Source organism: Nothoprocta perdicaria, unplaced genomic scaffold (assembly GCF_003342845.1).
Source record: "Nothoprocta perdicaria isolate Ctin4 unplaced genomic scaffold, notPer1 scaffold_9, whole genome shotgun sequence".
In the NCBI taxonomy this organism is placed as follows: domain Eukaryota; kingdom Metazoa; phylum Chordata; class Aves; order Tinamiformes; family Tinamidae; genus Nothoprocta; species Nothoprocta perdicaria.
Window position 1 is genome coordinate 8,056,125 of NW_020456198.1, and position 22,403 is coordinate 8,078,527.

Consider the following 22,403-nt stretch of genomic DNA (forward strand, 5'->3'; position numbering starts at 1 on the left):
AGCGCAGGTCTCTGCTGTGGTTCTCGGCGGGTTCCCAGCTCAGCCAGAGCCCTCGGGCTCAAATTCTTCGGCATTAGTGTTGGCAGCCCGCTCTCTTGTTCTGCGGATTCCTTCTCTAGTACCGACAACTGTTCTGCTAATGTGCATCTGTTTTTATTTTTATCCTAATAAAAAGGAGGATCACGAGTAGATGTGGATCAGGCAGGCTTGCCTGGGGAGGCCGGGGCGCCGCGCTCTGCCGCTCAGCGTCCGAGGCCGGCGGCTCACCAGAAAGCCGGGAGGGTCGGCGCTGTCTCTGTGAGAAGTATTTTGTTCTCTTTGCTTCCCCAGACTTGCATGGCGATCACTTCACGCCTCCCTCGTGACAGCGGGTATCGTTTGCAGGCAGTGTTTGCTGGGTGTGCGTGAACCACGTGGCTGGGGTGGATATTGGTAACAACTTTTCCCAGAGAAGGTGAACCCTGAGCTGTAAAACCCCAAGAGCCCCCAAGCCTGGACCCATGGGAACAAACACCCGGGCTGGTTTTGAAAATGAAACAACCAGTGCCTGAAGTCCACTGGGATTTTGGCTCCTTCAAGACACTTAGTTGCTCAAGAAGATGTTAACCTAACATAAACGTTCCTCATTTCCCTCTAACCTTATGCAATTCAGTGCAGGAGAAGCGATCTTCATGCACCCCAGGCTTGTCCTGTTTGTTTCGTGGAGGCCAGGAGTGGTTCTAACTCTAAAGTGCCTGTGATCATAAGGGCCTAACGTAATGGGTGTTGGAAAGTTGTCGCCTAAGAGAACAGCCTGATTTTGCCACCCGGACTTGCAGGGATGAACTCGTATGTGTGTGCAGGGGCAAGGCCGGCCCTGAGAGCTCTGCTTAGCCTGTGACCGCAGCTTTTGATCCGCAGCCTTGGTGGAAACATCCATCCTTCGGGGCTGAAAGAGCAGGGCTCTTAGGGGGTCCCAGGGCAGATGCAGGAACCTCTGCACGTGGATGGGGAGCAGAGTCCTGGCTTTGGTGGGTAGGGAACAACGCGGGGCAGCCCAACAGCTTCGGTCGGAAATGGGCAAAATCCCCTTGTGCAAAGTCCATCCTTGCTTCTGTCCAGCAACCTCCTTGCAGTCAGGGCAGGTTTTGTAACAGCGTGGCTGAACCGAGGCTCGGGGCACACCGTAAATCTCTGGAGTCGTAAAACAAACCGGGTTTCAAAGCGCTTGCTTGCGCTGTGGTTAATCTCCTGCACGCTTAAAGTATTGCCCGAGCTGCTCGAAGCCCAGGCAGGGAGGTGAGGAGAGGCTGTCACCTTGGGCAGGACGTATCTAAACATGAGATGAGGTCATGTTTACATCATGTTTATGGCTATGGCGAAGCACAGATATGTTGCAGTGTTGTGATTGCTTTTGTAGATGGGTTCAAATTGTCTCTTAATCACATTAAAGAAATCAGATTATGAGCTCGCTGCCGTAGCACCATTCTGCTAAGATGATTATGAACAATTCGGTCCTGTCTACAAACATCTTAATGAAATGGGGAAACTACTCAACACAGCTCAATTTGCACTGTAGAAACGACTCAGTCTGTCGCCTCCTGCTCCAGTCACTGGGCAACATTAGCCCCGTGGCTCTAGTGACGTCTCAAAGCATCAAAGACCACCCCATAGTGACCCGATGAGCACAGTGCTCATCCTCCCTGCTCCCAAGCAACAGGCAGAGCCTTGAGCCCTTTCCTGTCTCTGGGATGCGGATGGGGCTGGGGGCTCCAAAGCCGACTAGATCCAATGCACCTCTTCCTTCTTCCCTGGATCTTGGGGTGGCCGGAGCTGAAGGGCACACGCATTGTTTGCAGGCTCATCCCTGGGTCCCCTGCTCCCCTCTGTGGCTCTGTCCCTACCGGAGCTGGGCAATGAGACAGGGCTCCCATAGAGCCCGAGCACCTTCTAGACCCTTCTAACTGGGCAAAGGCACCGCAGCTTTGGACTTTAATAGGTATTAAGGAGGAGAAGGCAACTTTTGGACTGCTCTCCAGGCGCGAGCGTGCCGTGCCATTTGCATAGGACGCACGTCCGCGGGATTTATGTGCGTCCCTCTCCAGAGCGGGATCCGAGCACGGCGCTGCTCGCTCCCTGCACGGGAAGCGCCGCTTATCCCGCTTATAATATTCAACTGATTCCTATAACCCCCACCCACCCCAGGATTAATATGAGAACTATTTTTCACATTGAAACCGAAATAGTACAAAATATGGGCTTGCTGTAATTGTTGTTAGATTATGTGTCACCCTGATAAGATGTAACAAATATTTTCCTACACAGCTGGGCCCGTTTGCCTGGGTGTAATGGATGGAGAAACTTCTCATAGTGTGCAGGCAATCGCTCGTAAAAACTTCGCTTAGAAGATTAATGCAATAAGTGCAACCTTTGGGGGAAATAGGAAGAAAAGAATTAAAATAATGGCTTGTTTTTCCACATTTAATATTAATACCCGACCTCCTTTGGTGGGACTGCACTTTGCAGCACCTGCCTTCCCACCTCCAAGAGCAGTTTTGTGTCATTTAAGTCTTCCTATTTTTTAAAGATCCTTCCTCAATACCCCTGTGCATGGTGCAGTTATTCTTCCAGGAGAACTATTTCTATCAGTAATATGAAAGACTATTTTCATGGGCAAAGCTTTGACACCAATAAGTCTGTTGGGTGTCACTTAATAGGCCAGATAAACATTGGCTCGCCACTTAGCGCAGAAGGATTCTCCTTTTATATCACAGCTTTATGTCTTTCGTGGACACTTTATGGCTCTCGGAGGGATTCCACCCTTGGGAGAGGCTCTGGCGTGCGGTCACGGAGGTGCCAGCGTCTCCTCGGTGCTGCCCCAACCCAGTTAAATCCTCTCACGTGCTCACCCCTTGCTCCTAGGAGCTGATTGGCACCAAGTCCTTGAGTAGCAGAACGGAGGGTTAATTAGGAGCCCGTCAAAGGGTGTTAACAACCCCGCATGAGTGTTTTGTAGACCCAAGTCTGCCCATTGAAAGGATTGTTGCCCCTTTCAGGGGGTGGTTTGGTACCAGCTGCTGCCCTGCTGTGGGGCTGCAGACCATAGGCACCCTCTTTGAATATTTTTCCCAACGTTGGGAAAAATAAGTAAGGTAATAAGAAGTATATTATTTTATATTTTTCCCAACGTTGGGAAAAATACCAAACCAGCCTCATTTCTGCTTTTCTTTTCTTTTCTTTTCTTTTCTTTTCTTTTCTTTTCTTTTCTTTTCTTTTCTTTTCTTTTCTTTTCTTTTCTTTTCTTTTCTTTTCTTTTNCTTTTCTTTTCTTTTCTTTTCTTTTCTTTTCTTTTCTTTTCTTTTCTTTTCTTTTCTTTTCTTTTCTTTTCTTTTCTTTTCTTTTCTTTTCTTTTCTGTCTCTTTCCCTTTCTCTCTCCCTCCACGTGTATTTTAAGGTCTTGTTTCGTTGCAGAAGGACACTCGGGTACCTGGAGTGGCTCTCCGGTGACAGGCACCATCAGCCAGGCGAGGCAGCCGCGAAGCCGGGTCAGACCCGAACTGCCGGTTTCCTCCCGAGGTCTCTCGCTGCTGCCTGGGGTCTGGCAGGCTGCACAGGTTGAGTTTTACAGAGCAGCCGGTGCTCTTAGTGCTCATAGGAAATAATTCTTCCCAATTTTACAGCTTGATTTTCTTCTTTTGTTTGCACAGAGCGTTTTGCAAGGAAATAGTTGTTTTGCCAGAAGAGAAGCCGGGTTTGTGCGGGCTCCTGCCTTGGGTGGGCAGCAGGAACTGGGGCTGCGGGGCGCGGGAGGCAGCAGCTCCGGCTGCATCTCACCGCTCTCCTGCTGCTGCCGGAGCAGAAAGCAGATTTATCAGCAAGGGGCCGGTGCTGTCAAACCAGTGGCACCTGGACTAGCTCCGACATGCAGAATTATTCAGGGCTTATTCAAACCGCTTTCTAAATTCATCAGCTGGATGTTTCAGAAAACTGAAGGAAAAATGGTTCCTATATTCTGAAATAGCTACATTCATCACTGCCAAAAAGGACTTCCGAGCTGCAACAAGAAAGAAATAAAGTTAACTTTTGACCATGCAGCAGCCTGTTCAGCGAGGCACTTTCCATCGTGTCACAGCACTGGAACAGAACGTGCCAAACCCTGCAGAAGTTAGAATATACTTTAGAAATGCTCTGGAAATTGCTGTGATGATGTAAATATAATCTCTAAATATTTCAGGCTGCAGGAGAACTCTGCTTAGGTTTGAAAGCAGGATTGGCTCCTTGGCCAGAAATATTGAAAGATAACTCCCCAAATCATTTATTAATTACCTCTGCTGCTACTGTTTGGTTGCAGATGTAGGGAAAGGTTTGTTTGAAGGACAGAAGCTGATGAGAGGTGCATGACAGGCACTGAAATCTACTTTGAAGAAGGGGACAGGTTTTTTACATGACTGAAATGTGCCCAGTGATGAGAACAACCCTCCGAATCACCCGCGTTCCCTCCAGCTCTGCCCTTTCCCTGGCAGCCTCTGCTGGCCAGGCTGCGTCTTTTGGAAATGAAAAATCATTAATAGTTCTTACAACAACCCAAGGAAACGATCCCAGACCGCACCAGGGCAAGGACACCGGCTCTTAGCAGCTGGAGTGTTTTCCCAAGGAGCTGATGACTGAGCTTGGGTGCCTCAGTGTTTGCAGCTCAGAGTTAAGACCTAACAAGGAGGTTCTGTTACATTCGCTGCAGTGCAAGTCACATAAATGAAATATATATAAACACGCACGTCAGGATGCCGCTTGTTTTAGTGCTTCTCGCTACCGGCAACTCCTGAATGAAAAACTGTTAGGAAAGCGTGAGGAAAAACAAAGGAGTTTCTGTCCTCAAAGAAGGGGCTGGGGGAACTGCTGGTGTCTGGTTAAGAGCAGCGCTGCTCAGCTGCTGCCAGTGTGAGCACTATGACTGCTGCAGCAAAGGAGTGGGAGAGGCAGAGTAGCCGTGTGTGACAGGTGTTAAAAAGCTCCTTTATGAATGTGGATTTGTTTTTAAAGGGCTGAAAATACGGTTCTTTTTTTTTTTTTTTTTTTTTTTAGTTGCTGTGAAGGTGGAAACAACCGGGATCCTCAGGTAATTTTTTCCTTGCCTTCCTACCCTGCCTTTTGTATTAGGCTCATTTAAACAAGTGTATGAAGGTGGCCTATATCACTAAAAGTGCCAATACAGAATGGAGGCTTGGTCCTTATTAAATTTGTTTTATTGTACTTTATCCACTTATGTGGTTACATAAATTTGTATTTCAATGTTACAAGGATTTTACTCCTTAAACCTTCCACCTTTCCCACTGCTGAGGCAATCAACGTGTCAGTAACTGCACTTTACAAAAGGAAGATTGCTGGACAAGAGTGTGAGACAAAGTTAATACAGAGCAGGATTTCCACCTTTAATTCTTAAGGTTTTTTTTCCCCATTTTCCTTCTGTTAAGTTTTATTTTTCTCTATGAATATTCATTTGTTTTTATTTTGTAAACTTTTTGACCTAGGTGATTAAGAAAGTCAGGCCAGAGCAGAGTAGTGAAAAAATGCTGTGTGCTAAAGCAATTTGTATTTTGTCTGCTTTATGACGAATCCAAGAAAGGGAAATGTTACTAAGGAAGAAAGATTTTAAAATAGGCTTCACAATTACTATTACCTGTCTCTGTATTCTCCAGGGATGTCTACAGGAGGAAAAAAACACAAGCTACAAAAAAGTAAGCACTTACAGGACCTTTCCTTGCCATTTCTTCCTTTAGTTGTAGATCCATTTTTGTACTGCAGATCCACTTTATTCATACTTACTGCATGATTTCCAACTTACTTTGATGGTTTCTTCAGGCATCCAGGAAAAAACATGTACAAGCTTTAGGTATTCTTGAAATATTTTATTATAAAGTACTTCAGACAAACTTTTATTCAAAAAAAATCTCAACTATATAGGGAAACTATTTCAAAACAAAATTCATAAAGAAAATAAACTGTTCTTAAGCATCAACTTCAGTGAGAGCACTTTTGTAACAAAACCTAGAGGCAAACAGAACTGGTGGGTCCAGAGCTATCCATTTCATACATACTGATTAAAGGAGAGCAAGGTGTTACAGCCATCACGGAGCATCTTATTGTACACAAAAAATATAGGAACACCTGACAGCTAACTCTGTTCTCGCAAGCAGTCCAACAGTTAAATATTTTCGGTCCCCAAAGAGACAAACCATTAACAATTCTCACTGAGCTAATTAGCCTGCCTTGGGGTTCAAGCCCCTTCAAAGCATCTAACTTACGAAATGCTTTTCATTTCATGTACTTCTCCTGTTGATCAGCCAAGATTTTTGCTGAGGATTTGGCGTCATAGAAAAGTTCATTTATTTCTTCAATGTGCTCCTTCTCGATGCTGTCCTTCCCGTTGATCTTGGCAAGCAGGTTGGCTGGGGTCAGCAGCTGCACAGCGTACCTGGAAGGAAGGGGGACAATTCAGCGCGTTCCACTGATCGACTGCATGGATGGTTAGGAAATCTCCTAGGACATATATGGGTCTTTATCAGCAGCACAAGCATCAAGATCCTCAACCATGTACCCTTCTTAAATGAGGAAATGAGAGGATTATCTTTATTTTTTCATGACAACACTGTTCTAACAGATCACACTTCCAGGCAGGAATTACCCTACTGTGCCTCTAGACCCAGTCAGACTCAACATACAACGGAAAAAATCCTAACGGACTCAACCTACCTCAAGGTTGTTTTTGTACCAATTTCTCCCAGGTGGTTTAGAGCTTCTTCGCTAATATTAATTCCTTCTGTCTGAGCACGAAGTTTAATGATCTGTTGGGATAAATGAATAAAGGAACATGCAAAAATCAGGTAACAGTCCAAATAATGAGGGTACTATACTAAGTTTATTGTTTGGAAATTCCATCAGCTTAGAGATGAGATAAGGGAAGAGACAGAGCTACCTTCCTGTTGTTTACCACCAAACTAAAGTAGATTTATAGAATGTTAAGTCTTTGAATAGATAATATGTAACATTGACAAACTGATCATTATACGAAGTGGTTGAAATAGCACGACTGGATTCCTGTCCCCTCAAGACACTCCTGCTAAGTGCAGCTACTAATGCGAAGCAGAGTGTGGAAGCTTGAAGAAGGAAAAGCAGGAAGCGGTGGCCCTGCACGCCGAGCTGCTCCAGCTTCCCGATCGTGTTGTGCAGAGCAGCCCTCAGCAAGCCCTGCAAAAGGCTCTTTCCTCTGCAGCTCCCAACATGCTTTTTATTCAGCTGACAAACAAGACGGTAAAATAAATCAAAAAGTTACTTTCTAAGATTCACCTACCCCGGCAAGAAGAAAAAAATCACTTGGAGGAATCTAATCTTTCAAGAACAGTCTCAGCCTTGTACCGGTTTGAAGATCTTTTACAAAGTTGGAGAGCAAGATATCACCAATAAGCTGGAGCATATAAAGCTATAACAGAAGTGGCACAAGTCTCTCGGTAGGCCGTATTACCAGCTGAGTGATAAGGGGCAGACTGGATAATGATGTTGTGTTGTAGTGCTGAGATAACTCTGCAACTGCAAGCCTCATATAATACAGGTATTTTTCACTTTGGCAGCTTTGTAAACAAGATATCAAGAAGCACTCGTTTAAATTAAACCCATAAAAATGCGCTAACATAGGCAGGGTAGGGAGCGGAGTAAAAGCGAGAGCTATGAAATGGCAGAAAGTTGGGCTAAGATATTAATACCGAATATGGTAAAAGCTATTTCAAATTGTAATTTAAAACTGAAGATCTTTTCCCATCTTCTGTATCAACCAAACATCGCTTCCCCTTCATTTAGATGCTGTTACTTTGCGCTTGCTTCCTGCTATAAATAAGGCACCTTGAACACCCCTTATTTGAAGAGCTTTAGATAATATTTTTTATCTAGTAACTTCATAGAACCTTGCAGAAGGACCAGAGCCCAAGACATGAACTCAGCAGACAGACAGACAAACCAGCTACTGTGGAAAGCAGCCTTTACCAGGTGAACACACTGGTAACAAAAGCTCCAGTTACAACCTCTACTATTTAACAGCAGGCACATATGCAAAGAAGTTTAACAATATCTGATTAGAATTTCATGTAAAAATGATTTTTCTCCCCATTCTGGTGCACTAAGCCAACTGTAGGTCCTGCACTCTCCAGCCAGTGCTATGCAATGTAATTCCTACATTATTAGTACAGAGAGAAGTGTTTTGAGCAAGTTATCAACAGTCTTTGAGCAGGTACACGGGCAGTTCCTGTGCTAAAAATCAAACTACCTGTGGCATCCAGGGCTAAGAGTCTCACTTATACAGAAACATTCCTGCTAGAAGTGAAAACTTCTAGCATGAAAAGGAAATCTGTGCAAAAATATAAGAACATCTATAAATTTATTTTTCTTCCTTTCTCCCCATGGCTGTATTTAGCTACAATTCAAGTGCAACAGCTCTCCTCCACTCTGCAGGGAAAAGTCATTTGAAAGCCTTAATTTAAGGGTAGACTATGGGAACATGATTTATGGGACAAAATGTCTGGAGTATTTTAGCTTTAAAAAAAGGCTATTGCAAACAAATGCTTCCCTCACTGGTGAAGAACGGTGGAAATCGCAACATTTACCCAACAACATCTATGTTCAGAAATGAGCTCTTTAACAAGCTATTATCTGGCATGATAACACAGCACACGAGCTAAGTATTATATATATAATATATATGTGTGTGTGTGTGTGTGTATAATATATATATGAAAGCTTAACAAAGTAAATCAGAGTACATATTCCTACTATTCTAACTACTCAAAATCAAAACACATTTTGGGGATATCTGGACAACAATCTTTAAAATCTCTGGGCTTTCAGTGAAAGTTACCCTTTAAAACTGGCTTTGTACACAGACAAAACATCACCTTATTACTAAATCCCTTGGCTCCTTCCACTGCAATCTCTACTATAGTAGTTTTAAAGTGTCCTTTAGGTACAGAAAATCTTCCTGAGCCTGGCTGGCGAGAGCAGGGCGTGCAAAGCTCCTGGAGCCACGAGAAATGAAGCCTTGCCACTCCGCGGGTACTCGATAAACCATGGCTTCACCTTGGCACTTATCCAGCAGCAGGAGACTATTATCTTGTGACAAGGCTCTCCTCCATTGACACTATCTCTTAAATAATACAAAGAATTGACATGATAAACCGTGATGGCTCCTGCATTGTGTCACTTCCCAGCATTGAGACGCTAATGAGGGGGATCTTTGCCTTGATGCATAATGGCACCCGGGCATTGCAATCGATACACAATACGCTGGGATGCCCCACAGGAAAAGTTTCAGGCATTCCCAAGTGTGTCTCTGCACCGTGCTTACACTGCCAAACCTGACTGGGAACATGCACAACATTTACCTCGCGGCTTCAGCAGACAGACTGCGTAGAAAAAGCTATAGCACTGAACAGGGGAGCAACAAATGCAGCACAGAAAGTTGTGTTCTGCAGTCCCTCTTGTTGCTTATGTGGAGAAACAACCTGAGGCCTGCGATCAGGGACCCTAAATTGTAATACTGTTTTGGCAACATCTGGAAGAGCAACTTGCAGACTCCCTGGAAGTTGTTTAAGAGAGAGGTAGGCTCAGAATTCACAGTGAGAAGCCACTTTCAGCTCTGGAGAAGTTTACCAAACAAATCACTAGGTGGCTAGAAATCAGACACCAGAACAAACCGCATTTGTAAACAGTTATTTTAAATGGCCACTAAACCACCAAACATTTAGGAATTGTTGAGCTTCTGTGCACAAACCACACTGTCTATGCAGTCAAATAGCTCTGCAGTAACTGACTACAGAGGGAGGCACCAGTTATCCCTAGAGACTGGAACTCCAGGGGGGTTTTAGCAGCTCTTTTTTAAAATGTGCTATATACCTGCTTCATTTCTTGGGGCGTATACAGCATGGTTCGGATAATCATCACTCGGTCCAGCAAGTCCAGGGGTATTCCATGAGGAGATATTATATCCTCTGTGCCTCTAAAGGAGAAACCAAATAGAGATCAGATCCTATTCAGAGTTCAATGCTTTCATTTGATTAAAATCAGTAATTACCACACCTGACTAACACACCTGCTCTTTTACAATTCTCGGGTCTTCCCACCGAGGTACACTCCCCAAATACAGAGCCAGGAATCTGAACAAATGTTACTTCTTGTACTTTTAAAGGAGTCACTCAAAAAAGTTAGAGGTGGTCCTTACTTGTTGCTGCTTGCTTTCTTTTACTTTTCTCTATATTCCATTTTTCCATCTTTTATAATGTTCCAAAGCATCTTCTAACAAGGAACATGTCATTCTTAAGTTTAGCAAAATAAGTAAAAATTATATGCAATATCAGCCATTGCTCTGCTCAGTCCAACCACAGTGAGCAGTGCAGTAGTTTACTTTCCACGCAGGTAATCCAGCAAGTTGGAAGCTGGAGATCTGCACATAAAGCAGGATCTGGACTCAACACTCAAAGCAAAGGCTGCAGCTGAACTCACCAGCTCTTGCTTTTCCAAGACAACCAAGATTTGCTGGGAAATCAGAGTGAACAATATGCAGACTCCATGGTGCTTACTAAGATCATCTCAGATGAAAATGGTAAACGCTAGTAGACAGCCATGTTCCCAAAGTCAGGGACAATATTTAGGCACTTTTTTGGTCATTGTCTGAAGAATCAAAATGCCCTGAGATCATCTCCTGCTCTATTCTCCAGTAGATGGTGCTCTGTCCTCCGGAGAGATTCATTCTCTTAACAGGTCACAGAACTAATTGTACTGTACACGCAATTAATCCTTTCCCAAGCCTTTTAAGAGCTATCAGTAGGCAGAGCAGGGCATCTCCAGCTACTTGATTTAGTAGTACACAGTCAAGAACCTTGCTTTAGAAGGATTTACTTAACTTACTAATGTTAGATAAAACTATTGTATAAACATAATCCTTTCATAAATTACAGGTTTCTCGTAACACAATCAGCAGCAGATCCATGCTGATACTTCCCTTTACTCTTTTTACAATATGGCCATTTCAGGAATTGGCCAAGACAGCACCATCATATCTGCTATAAAGGCCTTATCACCTCGACTTGTAAGCAATGAATACAGAGAAGGGTTAGTATCAGGTGAGTTAGTAAGAGGAAAAGAAACTGCTGGTTACACAGCTGAGGTAAATCAGTTTAAAGAGTAGCAATCTTTGTTAATGACAGCTTGTTTAGATTGAATTTGGCCTAGACCACAAATTAGTAGCAGAAGTTAAGTAAGAGCTTAAAAGAGCCAAGAATATCTATTGAAAATATATGGTTTGGGTGCAAAATGCTGAAGTGGAGGTATGAACTGAAGTAGAGAAGAAATAACAGAGAAGGAAAGAATGAGGAGTGAGAAGAGGCTAAATTATGACAGCATCAGAGACAAAAGGCCTTCAAAGATTCCAGCTTCTTCTGTTGATACACCTAACTAAAGTTTATCAACAATATAAACCGGAATATTTACTTTCAGATATCTTACCTGATAACACAGTTTCCTCGATTAGAAGCAAAGATGACAATGGGAGAAATGGAAGACTCCAGTGCTCGGTGCAGGTATGTGAAACATTCAATATCCAACATGTGAACCTCATCCACAAAGAGTACACCTGGGACCAGCTCAGCGATGCCTTGATCAATGTATTTATTTACCACCTTATTTATCTCTCCTCGAAGTTTGTCTGTCAAAATCAAAATAAGATACGTTAGCTGTTCTGCTTGTGAACAGTATCTTTATATGTGTATGAATTACTTAAAGACAAAATGTCCCCTTAAATTTTCACGTGTTGGAATCTTACTGCCTTTCATGGCAAATCTCTGTGATGCTAAAATCCAATGGCCACTGGAAACTGACCTCAGATCTATGGTTTCACTCCTGCATTGGAGCACTCGAGTGCTCCAATGTGTCCACTCACATTGCCTGTGAAATACAGTGGTGGTAGGAAACTCTGTCAAACATCAGTCTAGCGAAGTTTCCAAGTATGGCTGAAAAGAAGATGACTAAAAGGATAAAGTATTACTCTATTTCAGCAAAACAGTTGTATTTATCCAAAAAAACAGGGCCTTGTAAGACTTCTGTGAACGCAGGGATCCCAAAGACATGGAGGATGTTATATTGGTAAGTCTGACTTTAGAATAGGCAAAGTGACCTCTGGAACAAAAGAATTACTTCAAAACAGCCACCACTTACGTATTGAAACAGACTTTGATCTGAATGTAGATTAGTCACTTATCGAAACATCTTTTTTTTCCACAGCAAAAAAGAGAATAGATTTTTCACAGTAAAAAAGAGAATAGATTTTTTTCAAAAAAAGAGAATAGATTTTTTTTTTTCTGCAGTGGGCTATAGGTGGGCAGAGCAGCTGCATATATACAGCTTTAAGCTGATAGGCAGCTGGCAGGTAGAAGTCAGTGCAAACCCAAACCAATATTGGAGTCTCTAGGAGCTGTTTTTGTACTCCAGAAAATAGAGCCTGGCTGCTTCATGTAAGAATGCAAAGGATTTTTCTCTTACTTTGTTTTGTTCCATTTGGCTTTTTGTAGGAAATGTGAACCATGCACTCTGTGATAGCAGTATTTTCAGAAGAGGGTGCCACTAGCATTCCCACCTTGTATGCAGTACGTCAAGTACCACTACAGGTGTAGAGCAATATTAGCTGCTGCAATTCTAGAAGCTAAATCACTGCTCCACAAAATTTGAAAATTTATTAATAAATGTTATGAAGGCATTCATCATTAGAGATGCTGCATGAATGACACTATTTTAATGCCTTTCTAGCGGGCAAGCATATAGGTTATGTTGGAAAAGAAATATGATTAGAATTCATACCAGTAATTTCAGTTTTCTTAGGCTTCATTAGTTGTCCCATCATAGAAAGGATGTCTTGTCCTCCCTAGGAAAAGAAAGTTACAGATCAGCTATGAGGCCTCACAGTGAAGACACCATCTGAATGAGGATGTTATAATTCAAAAGAATAATAATAAAAAGAAGCTGGTACTTTGTTTCAGCAAAGGTTGATAACTTGTCCAAGGTCCAGTTACTTCACTAATATTCTAAACGTAACTAGTTAATTAGCTACCTCTTCATCCTTGTTTAGGCTTTCTCACTTGGAGGACACAAGAGACAGGCTCACAAGAACTAACAGGGTCAGGCAAGAGAGAACTGGGATTGCCTGCTTGCACTGTAACTGCTAAATCTGCCAACACAGGCACGTTTATCCTTGATTTTTATCACGAGATTTGTTTGAAAAAGGATGTTTATTTTGAAATGTAGTAGGTTAAGGGCTTGTGATATCACTGAATTTTGTTTGTAACAGAAGTGGAGATCCCTCAAAACTGGGTTTACATTCAGATATTGCAAGCAGTTATTCTATTTTCAATCTCTTCCTGTAGTATGTGCAGAGCTCTACTGAAAAATGTTCACAAGGGAGTTTCATGAGAAATTATAAAATGCTTATGAAAGGTGGGGACTTTAACAGAATCTACAGCAAAGTCAAAAGTTAATGAATATTTATCAATGCTCTTGCAGGGCTGATTTCCCTTTCATGGCCACTTTAATCTGTGTGGAAAGGCCACTGCTCTATTCTGCAACAGGTCCTTCACACAAACAGCAAGGGACGCAGCCTAGGTTTCAAGGTAAGATCTACCGCTTTTCCTACAGTAACCTCTTTGTAATGATTTAGGATCTCCTCATTCTAACTCTCCCTTTCATCTTTGTCAAAGAGTTCTTCTGTAAAGACTTAATCTGTGGAGTCAGATACCTGAGGTCGAGCATTGGCCACATCCAAGTCATGCAGGGTGACATCCTGAATAATTTCCTTTTTCTTGTGCACATCACCTTTTGGCAAGGGAACATATTCTTCAGCTTCAAGGTCAAATTCCGTAGCGTACGTATCACACCTGCCTTGCCTCTGAGGAAGAGTAAGGAAGAGAAAACCCAGCTAGAGAATTAGATGTAACGCAAAAACCTTGAATGACACAAACTTGATAAAGGAACTTGGTTCACAATTCTGGTTGTCAATTCAGATTCTCCATTCTCTGCTTAGCAACAGGCAGATCCTGTCTGCTGATCAAAGCTCAAAAAAATAGCTGTTGAAAAATACCTGATATTTTCAGTAGGAAGAATATTCCACTCTTTTCTCCCCTCTTAACTGTATGCAATTCTTGCTAAAGGACAAATCCAGCAGATTAGCTAGAGATTGGAAAGACTGTTTGAGAGTTCTTTGTAGGTGGGTGATTTATTAGATGATACAAAATATTATGCTCATCCATTAAACAGCAAGTATTGCTGTACACTACATTTTAAATCAGATATGAAAAGAATGCTAACTAATGCACTATTCCTTTCTACATGTATATATCTTGTGGAGAAAATACCAGAAAGATAAAAGAAAGATTAAATACACTGCACATGTCAGCCTGAAAATGACTAAAGTTGCTTGGGCTTTTTTTCTCCCCTTCCCTTAAAGATGTCTTGATCTTACAGAAAGAAAACTCATCCAGGCAGCATCAGTGATAGCTTCCTTGCCAGATGACCTTAATTGTGAACAAGATGACCACGTTCTTCTGGTGCAAGAGATATTTTTCTCTTCAGATAAGGAAAACATTGTGCTCTTTTTAAAACTTTCATGTAACCGTTCCATGTAAATTAAGGTTAATAAATCAGAGGGCTTTCAGGCAAAAGGAGAGAAAAATCTGCAAGAATACATCAACCTGTGTGAAATTGCATATCTGTTTTTGTTTTTTACCTTGACAGCTCCACTGTTTGCTTCGATGTAAATAACATCACCTGTTTCCACTCGTTCCTTCTGCAAGCTTTCAAATATGCTGGGGTCCAGCTGGAAGCAAGTAAAATTAACCATTAATCAGAACTGCTCCATATTATTATGGTAATTGAGGAAAAGAAATTTAGTTTAAAGGTCCCTTCCACCAGACAAAATTATCTCCCACAATAAATCTACGTTTTTAAAAAGCTCTAACACTTGGAGTAACAATAAAGTAAAACTTACTGTAATACATGAAAGAACATGCAGAAAACTTATTTTCTAATAGAAAGTATCTGCTATACGAGAGAGATAATCTAAGTGCAAAAAAATTAATGACACTAGTCACTCTCATAAGGCTTGCCACTGTGTAATGTGGCAATGTATTCATACATTGTGGTACTTCTATTGCTTTCTAGTAAGTTTTGATTATTGCTCAGAATCAGAAGCATGAGCATTATCATGCTCAGAAGCGTGACGGTGTCTAGCAAAAGAAAGAAGCTCCTGGCATCCCTCTCTACAGAAGTGAGTATCAAGAGCTTAAAATGGCAACAAAAAGCTGCTAAAACAAATAAAAACATGCAGATCTGAAATCCTGAAGGAAAACTCTGCATCCTTACCTTCAACTGTTTAGTTCCCTTTGCAGTTTTGAGTCCTATAATTACGTGGCTGATGGTTTTGCCATATCCCCCCATAGGATTTTCAGTCTCACATGGAGTTAGCTCTGTGACTTCTCCTTCATAAACCTCCTTGGTCTCTTTAATCCTCAGTCCTGCAAGGAATTATTTAGGATAGTTTCAACACACTAATTTTTGCCAATATGCATGTAATTATTCTCACTTAGAAGTCCTCTTCATTAATGCCACCAGAATGCAACATATTACTAAACTATAATACGACTGGTGGTATTTTTTTATTTTTCTTCAAGTAGAAAGATAAATGATGGTTCTATTCTAGGTCAGCATATTCAAACCACAGTATGAGAGCAAAAGATGTCATGGGCTGACCTGCAAAGTAATTTATTTAGCTATAAGAATTTATTTTTTCCGACCTTGCTTATTAGTTCTTGAAACAAATGTCAATATCCCCACTCTTCTCCATCCTCAAAAAAAAAATGCCTGATTTGTTTCTCCAAAAGAGGAGATTTGCTTGATTTGTTTAGCTACATCAGAAACAGAAAAGCAGTTCATCAAATTTCTAAAACTAAAGATCAGTAACAGGGAATCTAATGCAGTTTACCTACCCTCAAAAAAGCCCCAAGTGGGTGGGTGGGTGGGGGGGAGGCAGAAAGAAAAAGTAACTTCACAAAAACTTAATTTTTTATCAACTAAGCTAAAAATAAAATAAATTGATTAATAAGTTCTGTATTAGAACCTCATTAGAAAAAGCTACCATTTACTTAAAATATTTTTCTAGTTAACAGCAAAAGATGGGCTAAATAATGTTTTGAGCCTGCTATAGTCCAAATATGACTATTTCAAAACAGTTGACAGTGACCTTCTTTGTAATTTTTTGAGGTGGTTTAGGAATCTAAGTACCTAAGTATTTTCTATTGTACTTCAAACTCTTATAATCAACTAATGAGGTTATTTTAAATTGATAACTAATACAGAGCTGAGGAGAGTTTTATGGCTAGAGTGTTCCAAAGGAAAAACACTGTCATCACTACCATTACAGTTATGCAGAGGGTCCAACTACAAGAAAGTTCAAAGAATCCACATCTGAAGAGCCTCTATAAAGTCAGTATTTTATGAGACACACATGCCATACCAAAAATAATGAATGAGCTGTAACAAGATATAAGGAAGTCATCCTGCACAGTCTGAGGTTATTAGGACTTTATAAAACTTTCCTTGTTTCATAACTTGTCATTTTGCTTTGAAATAGATCAGACACTTCACCAGTAATCTTGAGCTGCTGATAGCCAAATATAAAGGACTGACAAAAACGAGTCTGTCTCCCTCTGCTGGACTCAAATTAAGGATAGGATTTGAAATGTGAGAAATAAGCTAATTGTGAGTAGTGTGACAGCTTATCGGCAAGGAAGGTTTGCTTTTTCTATCCAGCATTAAATGAAAAACTGTTACATAAATTAGTTATAGGGAATTTTAAAATGTTTTTCATGGATGCCAAAATACCTGGCAAAAAAAATTATCTCTGAATTACAAAATTAACCTAGACTATGCTGCATCACACAGGCTACAGGAGCAAGGACTGTGGAGCATGAATCATCAGTAAAGTGCTAAGTATGGGACCTTCACAGGTCTGTGTCCTCCTTGCCCCCTTGTCCTTGCATTTGGAAGGTATTTGACAAGACCCTAAAGTGCACCTATCTTCCAGTTTTATTTCGCCTGAAAAGAATCCCTTTCACATAGCCTGATTCTGTTCCACAACGTAAAATGAAGTTGAGAGGGAGAGCTTAGGAATTTGCTTCAGAACTCTGAGCTGAACTAATGCACTCATGTAGATGTGTCCATAAAAGTTATTTACAGATGAACATGATCTGAATTCAGGCAATCAATGCTGATCCTTTTCAGATAAATCTGCATGTATCAGCTGAAAGTTTCCTTTCCAAAGAGCTCTGTAACTAACAAAAACCTTTCTTTCTTACTAACCAGAAGCATGAGCTCAAGGAGGAAATTGTGGGATGTTTCATGGTTTGCTCAATAGCACTGTGTGGAGTTAAATAGCGCTGGTTTGATTTACTGGCAGATACACTTTGGAGATACAGGGAACAGATACGTTATTTAAGCGGCTACTCCAGCAGTTATTTTTTACTGCAACTGAGCTCTAACATTAGCTACTGTCAACATCTTGCCAGCTGCTAATGAGCTCTATGCGGTATTAATCACTCTCTGTACTTTTAACCTGTATGACAACTCCATCTTTTCATTTCCTGCTGTGTTTTTATGTTTCTTACATATCACAAACTCTCTCTGATACCCAAAGAGTGCCTGGCTGTTATATCACATCCAGTCTACTATTAAAAGACTTCCAACAATAATAATTCTGATAAAACATTTCTTAAGCTGGCACTGAAAACCTGTATGAAAGAAGACAAATACTACTACTGGGATCAGTCTGGAGATTTACTGTCATCAAGGCCAAGAATTTAGTAAGCTTTGAGTCACTCCTGTTTCCTTACACAGCAAGGGGCCCTAACCTGCCAAAATTTTTTGCTTTCAAGAGAGAGGGGGAAAAAAAAAAGGAAAAAAAAAAAGCTTTACATGAGACACTGATGTTAGCATCCTAATCATATTTATAACCTGAGGTGGCTGGACAATGTGAAAGCAAAATGCACAATATGAGCAATAGATGATGAATACACAACTTGCTGAAAAGGAATTATGCAGAAAGATATATAAACTAACCCAGTACGTTAGGTACTGGCTGATACACGAGCAGGAATTTCTCTTGCACCCAGTCACAGCTGATGTTGCAACGTCCACAAAGAATTTTTCAGAAAATTCTGTAAATTTATTTTATCTTTAAATTTATCTTTTTATCTTTAAATTATTTATTTGCCAGGCAATGAAACTGAAACATAAATGATAAATTTTAAAAACATCTGGGAATGTTTCAATACAAAAAAAAAGTGCTTAATAGTACTTAAAATATTTTGGAGTTTTTGTTTTTTAATAAAGGTTGTGTTATGAAAATGTGACAGAGAATTCAACAGAAAGGAATACAGAGTTCCATCTGTCACTAACACCAATATTTATTTAGAAGTTCTTCTCTACTGACATTCAGGGAATGCAGGGAACTAACAATGTAGCTGGCTGTTAACCAGAAGAGAGTTAAAATACTGCTGTCTCTAGGAATGACAACACAGATGGCATAAGTTTCATGTGTTGGTTCAAGTTTCAAAATCTCTGACAGGGAACTTCATCACATCAAGGAAATATTGCAGCCTATTCAGTCTTTAGCTTCCCTCCCCCAAGTCCTGCCAGATTCAGGGCAGCTAAAAGACCAGGAACTACTGAAATTTACTTTCTTATGGAGCTCTTCGGTTGCGCCATTGAGAGATTTCTTTATTGTCCTGCCACCAAATACTTAGCTGAAGTCTCGTGGTGGGGGGCATAATACAGAAGAAAATTACCCGTTAATATGTTCAGTATCAGGATCAATTAGGCTACCTTTAGGCAATTCTCATAAAACAAGGTTCACTTCTAACTGCATTTATCAGTTGTCAGCAGCAGCCACGAAAGAGATTTTAGAAATTCAATGAGGTCGTGTTGCAAATTTAACAAACTTGCGCAAAGTTTATAAATGCCTTATATCTCCCTCCCAGAACTGAGGGAGATACTATGGTATTTATTTTGCTGGCATTAAACTCTCTGTGCTCCTGTGAACTGCAAGTCAGGTTGGACATTGCCATTTGGGAGTCCTTGCTTAGTACAGTGATACTATTAAAAAAAAAATCTGTTAACACACACACACACACCCCAAAAGCTTTCCTTTCAGCTTTTTTGAGATCCACAGGCAAAACCAAGAGATGAACCTGGATGATGAGAGGAGTCTGGAGAAGAACTAACCAAAATAATTGTGCAGAAAATGCACATGCAGAAATGCAGAAAAACTTGCAAATTCCACTAGGCGTGGAAGAGATACACCTAATTCAGATGAGCACTGAAAAGAAGAGCAAATAGTGATGTGATCCCATTTAGACCACTTATAAGCTCTTCTTTTTCAAATTACTGTACAAAACCCAAATCAGAATCATACAAATGCTTAATTCTTCTATTTTTTCCTCTCTAGAACTTACCAATTGCCCTCCGGAAGTTTTCCATCAGGACTTCTGTTTTCTTGATCTCCGTGGAATAGACCTCACTTCCAACCATAGGACAAAAGGGAACTTTAGTTCCCAGTTCCTGTGCAATAGCTAAAGCCAAAGCAGTCTTAAAAAGAAAAAAAAAAAATGCACAAACTGAATCTCTTCATGAGAACCAGGGATCCTTCCTCACAATGTTAACTTTCTGCATCACATCCTGTGTCATTCTAATCATCAATTTAGCACTAAACCTGTTTTGTCTGACAAACCCACTTGTCACTTCTCCAACTTCCCCATCCCAAGCAAATTCAACACATGCAAAGTACCTTTTACCATAAACTTGTAAAACCCTTTAGGAAAACAATACCAGGCATCTGATTTTGACATCTGATGCAAAAGACAATAAGCCTTAAAAAACAAGGAGAAAACAAGATAAAACTTCTGAGGCTTTTAATGCTAAACAAATTTCTAAGAGTTTTCCTCAGATTTGACATTAAATATGTGTTCAGCGATCTACGTAAGACTATTTCATACTAAAGATGCCTGAAGACACCACTGGCACTGCTGATGACTGGGCAAAAATCTGAGTCTCAGGTAAGAAACACTACAGCCATCAAAAAGCAAAATAGTTTTCATCTCCAGACAAAATCTCAAGCAATTATTGCCCTATAGTGATTCTGACAACAAAGTGAATTAAAACAGCTCAGGTACGCTTAGCACCACATCAAAAGGAACACGTTACCTTGCCGGTTCCCGGAGGTCCTGCCAAGAGCACGGCTCTGCCAGCCATTTTCTTGCTTTTGATCAGCTCCACTATAATCCCGCATGCCTATAAATTAAATAAACTTTTAACTCGCTGCGAAGCGCACGGCCACGTTTTACCGCAGCGTTATTAAAGCCCTGGGGAACACCAGGCCCTAGGAGGCGGCCTGCGGCGGCTCCCGCCCCCCGGCTCCGCGCGCGGCCGCCGCTCGCTGTCCCGCAGGCCGCGCCGCGCCGCTCACCTCGCGCGCGTTCTCCTGGCCCACGAGGCCGGCGCCCGCCGGCTTGGCCGTGCCGCTCTCGTCCAGCCCCAGCCCCTTGACGTGGCTGTGCGCCGCGATGCGCTGCGTCTTGGACGTGCTCTTCACCTCCTCGATCTTCATGGCGAGGCCGCCGCCGCGCTCCCCACACGCGGCCCGCGCGTTACCACGGCTCCCGGCGCGCGCCCCGGCCGGCCCGCCCCGCCGCACCCATTGGCCCCCGCCACGCCGCCCGCGCTGCTGATTGGCCGTGCCGCTTGCCTGTCACCTCGGGAGGGTGCTTTTCTTTTAGAGTCCGTCCAGCCGCTTCCGCGTGCGGCGCTTCGCGAGGGCTCGGCCGGGCGCGGCAGCCCGGAGGGGCTGGGCCGGGGAGGGGGCGCCGATGTCGCCAGTGTCGCCGATGTCGCCGATGTCGCCAGTGTCGCCAGTGTCGCCGTCGCCTGGAGGGGACACTCGGCCCCTCTCTGCCTGCCCGGCTCCTCGCTCTCCGCTGTCTCTCATACGTGTCTCTGTCCTGGCAGGCCCCGGAGGTGGATGCGAGGCCGCCCTCACGGCAGCTGCCCCCATGTCCCTCACCGAGCCCTCAGTTACCTCAGAAAACGAAAAATAATTTTTTTTTTTAAGCTTGGCTTTGTGCTGTGTAAGGCTGCATGAGGTGGGAGAGGCTCCTACGGCCACGGGTTGCGCGCCGTGTTGCAGAGCACCCTTCAGGTACCCGCTGTGGTCCAGGGCCTTCCAGGAGTGGTCGTTTGGTGAAAAAAAATCTTCACTGGTTGCTCAGTTTTTCTGGTAATTCATTCTGTTGATTTATACTTACATAGTCTAGTTTAAATTGTAGTCACAATATAATCATACCCATGTAGTTCAACACATTTATAAGGGTGTTCTTGTATGACTCTTGGCTAAGAATTCTTGAATCTAACACAAACCATCCTTTAAATAATTAAAATATTGATATACTGTTAGGATCCTTACATCCTTTTGGAGCATTTTAGTCACAAAATACAAATGCCTCACATACTAAATTACAGGTTCTCTTTTGTATAAGAGAAAAATAAACAGCTCGCAATTGAAAAGCTGCAAGTATTGTGGATAAGTTTGGTCAGAATTGGAAATTTTTGCTAGTCCTAAGAAAAAAATAAGTTCTCCAAGAGTTGTGTTGTATGTGCCACTCCTTTTAAAAAGGAAGGGCTGCTAGTGGGTGAAATAAGTAGCTATTGGTTGAGTTAGACTGAAATCTGATCACTGTTATTATCTTGTTTGAAGCTGTAGCTGGGCCTCTTTCTGAGACTGAGGTGTTTCAGCGTTGATTTGATAATATTTACTTTCGATTATTTACTTCAAGTATAAAAGTGTAGAGGGCAGGGACAGAGAATTGCTTAATCTTCATTGCTTAGAAGAGAAAAGGAATATTTTCTATATATAAAAATAGGAATAAGACTATTCTGCATAAGAATCTTGAACTTTAGAAATACTAATGCAATTTGCAGCTTACTTGATAAAGGTCAGTCCCCTTTAACATGAAACAAAACTGGGCAACAGAAGCGTTAAATATTTGTTTGCTGCAATATGATGTCTCCAAAAGACAACTGGACTAGGGCTTAACTCTCAGGCTGCTAAAGACCATCTCTATAATAAAACCTAGTGCCACAATGAAGGCACAATTTTAGTAGTGACAGTAGAGACTGTTATGAAAATACTTTGAATAGTATTTGCAGTAAAAAGTGGTATTTCACTACGAAAAGAACCAGTAAGCAATCGTTTATTTGGCAGAAGTGAGGCTGGTTTCTTGCTTCTATGTGCTTGA

The 22,403-nt window shown here is 41.8% G+C and overlaps 1 protein-coding gene and 1 long non-coding RNA gene across 3 annotated transcripts; one reads left to right on the forward strand and one right to left on the reverse strand.

Annotated features, from left to right (window-relative positions):
- Window positions 1–5,968: 5,968 nt before the first annotated feature.
- Window positions 5,969–20,778, reverse strand: RUVBL1 (RuvB like AAA ATPase 1). Of its 2 annotated transcripts, XM_026052571.1 has the most exons (12): window positions 20,672–20,688; window positions 20,579–20,603; window positions 20,317–20,403; window positions 19,569–19,701; window positions 15,424–15,575; window positions 14,789–14,878; window positions 13,802–13,951; window positions 12,871–12,934; window positions 11,524–11,722; window positions 9,916–10,018; window positions 6,730–6,821; window positions 6,151–6,451 (listed from the first exon to the last, which is right to left on the reverse strand). In XM_026052571.1, the coding sequence occupies exons 3-12, from the start codon at window positions 20,362–20,364 to the stop codon at window positions 6,292–6,294; spliced, it is 1,191 nt and encodes a 396-aa protein (XP_025908356.1). In that variant the 5' UTR covers window positions 20,365–20,403; window positions 20,579–20,603; window positions 20,672–20,688; the 3' UTR covers window positions 6,151–6,291. The 2 variants fall into 2 exon arrangements, with proteins under 2 accessions (XP_025908355.1, XP_025908356.1); XM_026052570.1 differs by having other exon boundaries at window positions 5,969–6,451; window positions 20,579–20,778.
- On the forward strand, window positions 13,565–14,689 carry LOC112958658. The gene is made up of 2 exons (XR_003251469.1): window positions 13,565–13,676; window positions 14,527–14,689. It is a non-coding gene; the product is annotated as an uncharacterized LOC112958658 (long non-coding RNA).
- Window positions 20,779–22,403: the final 1,625 nt, after the last annotated feature.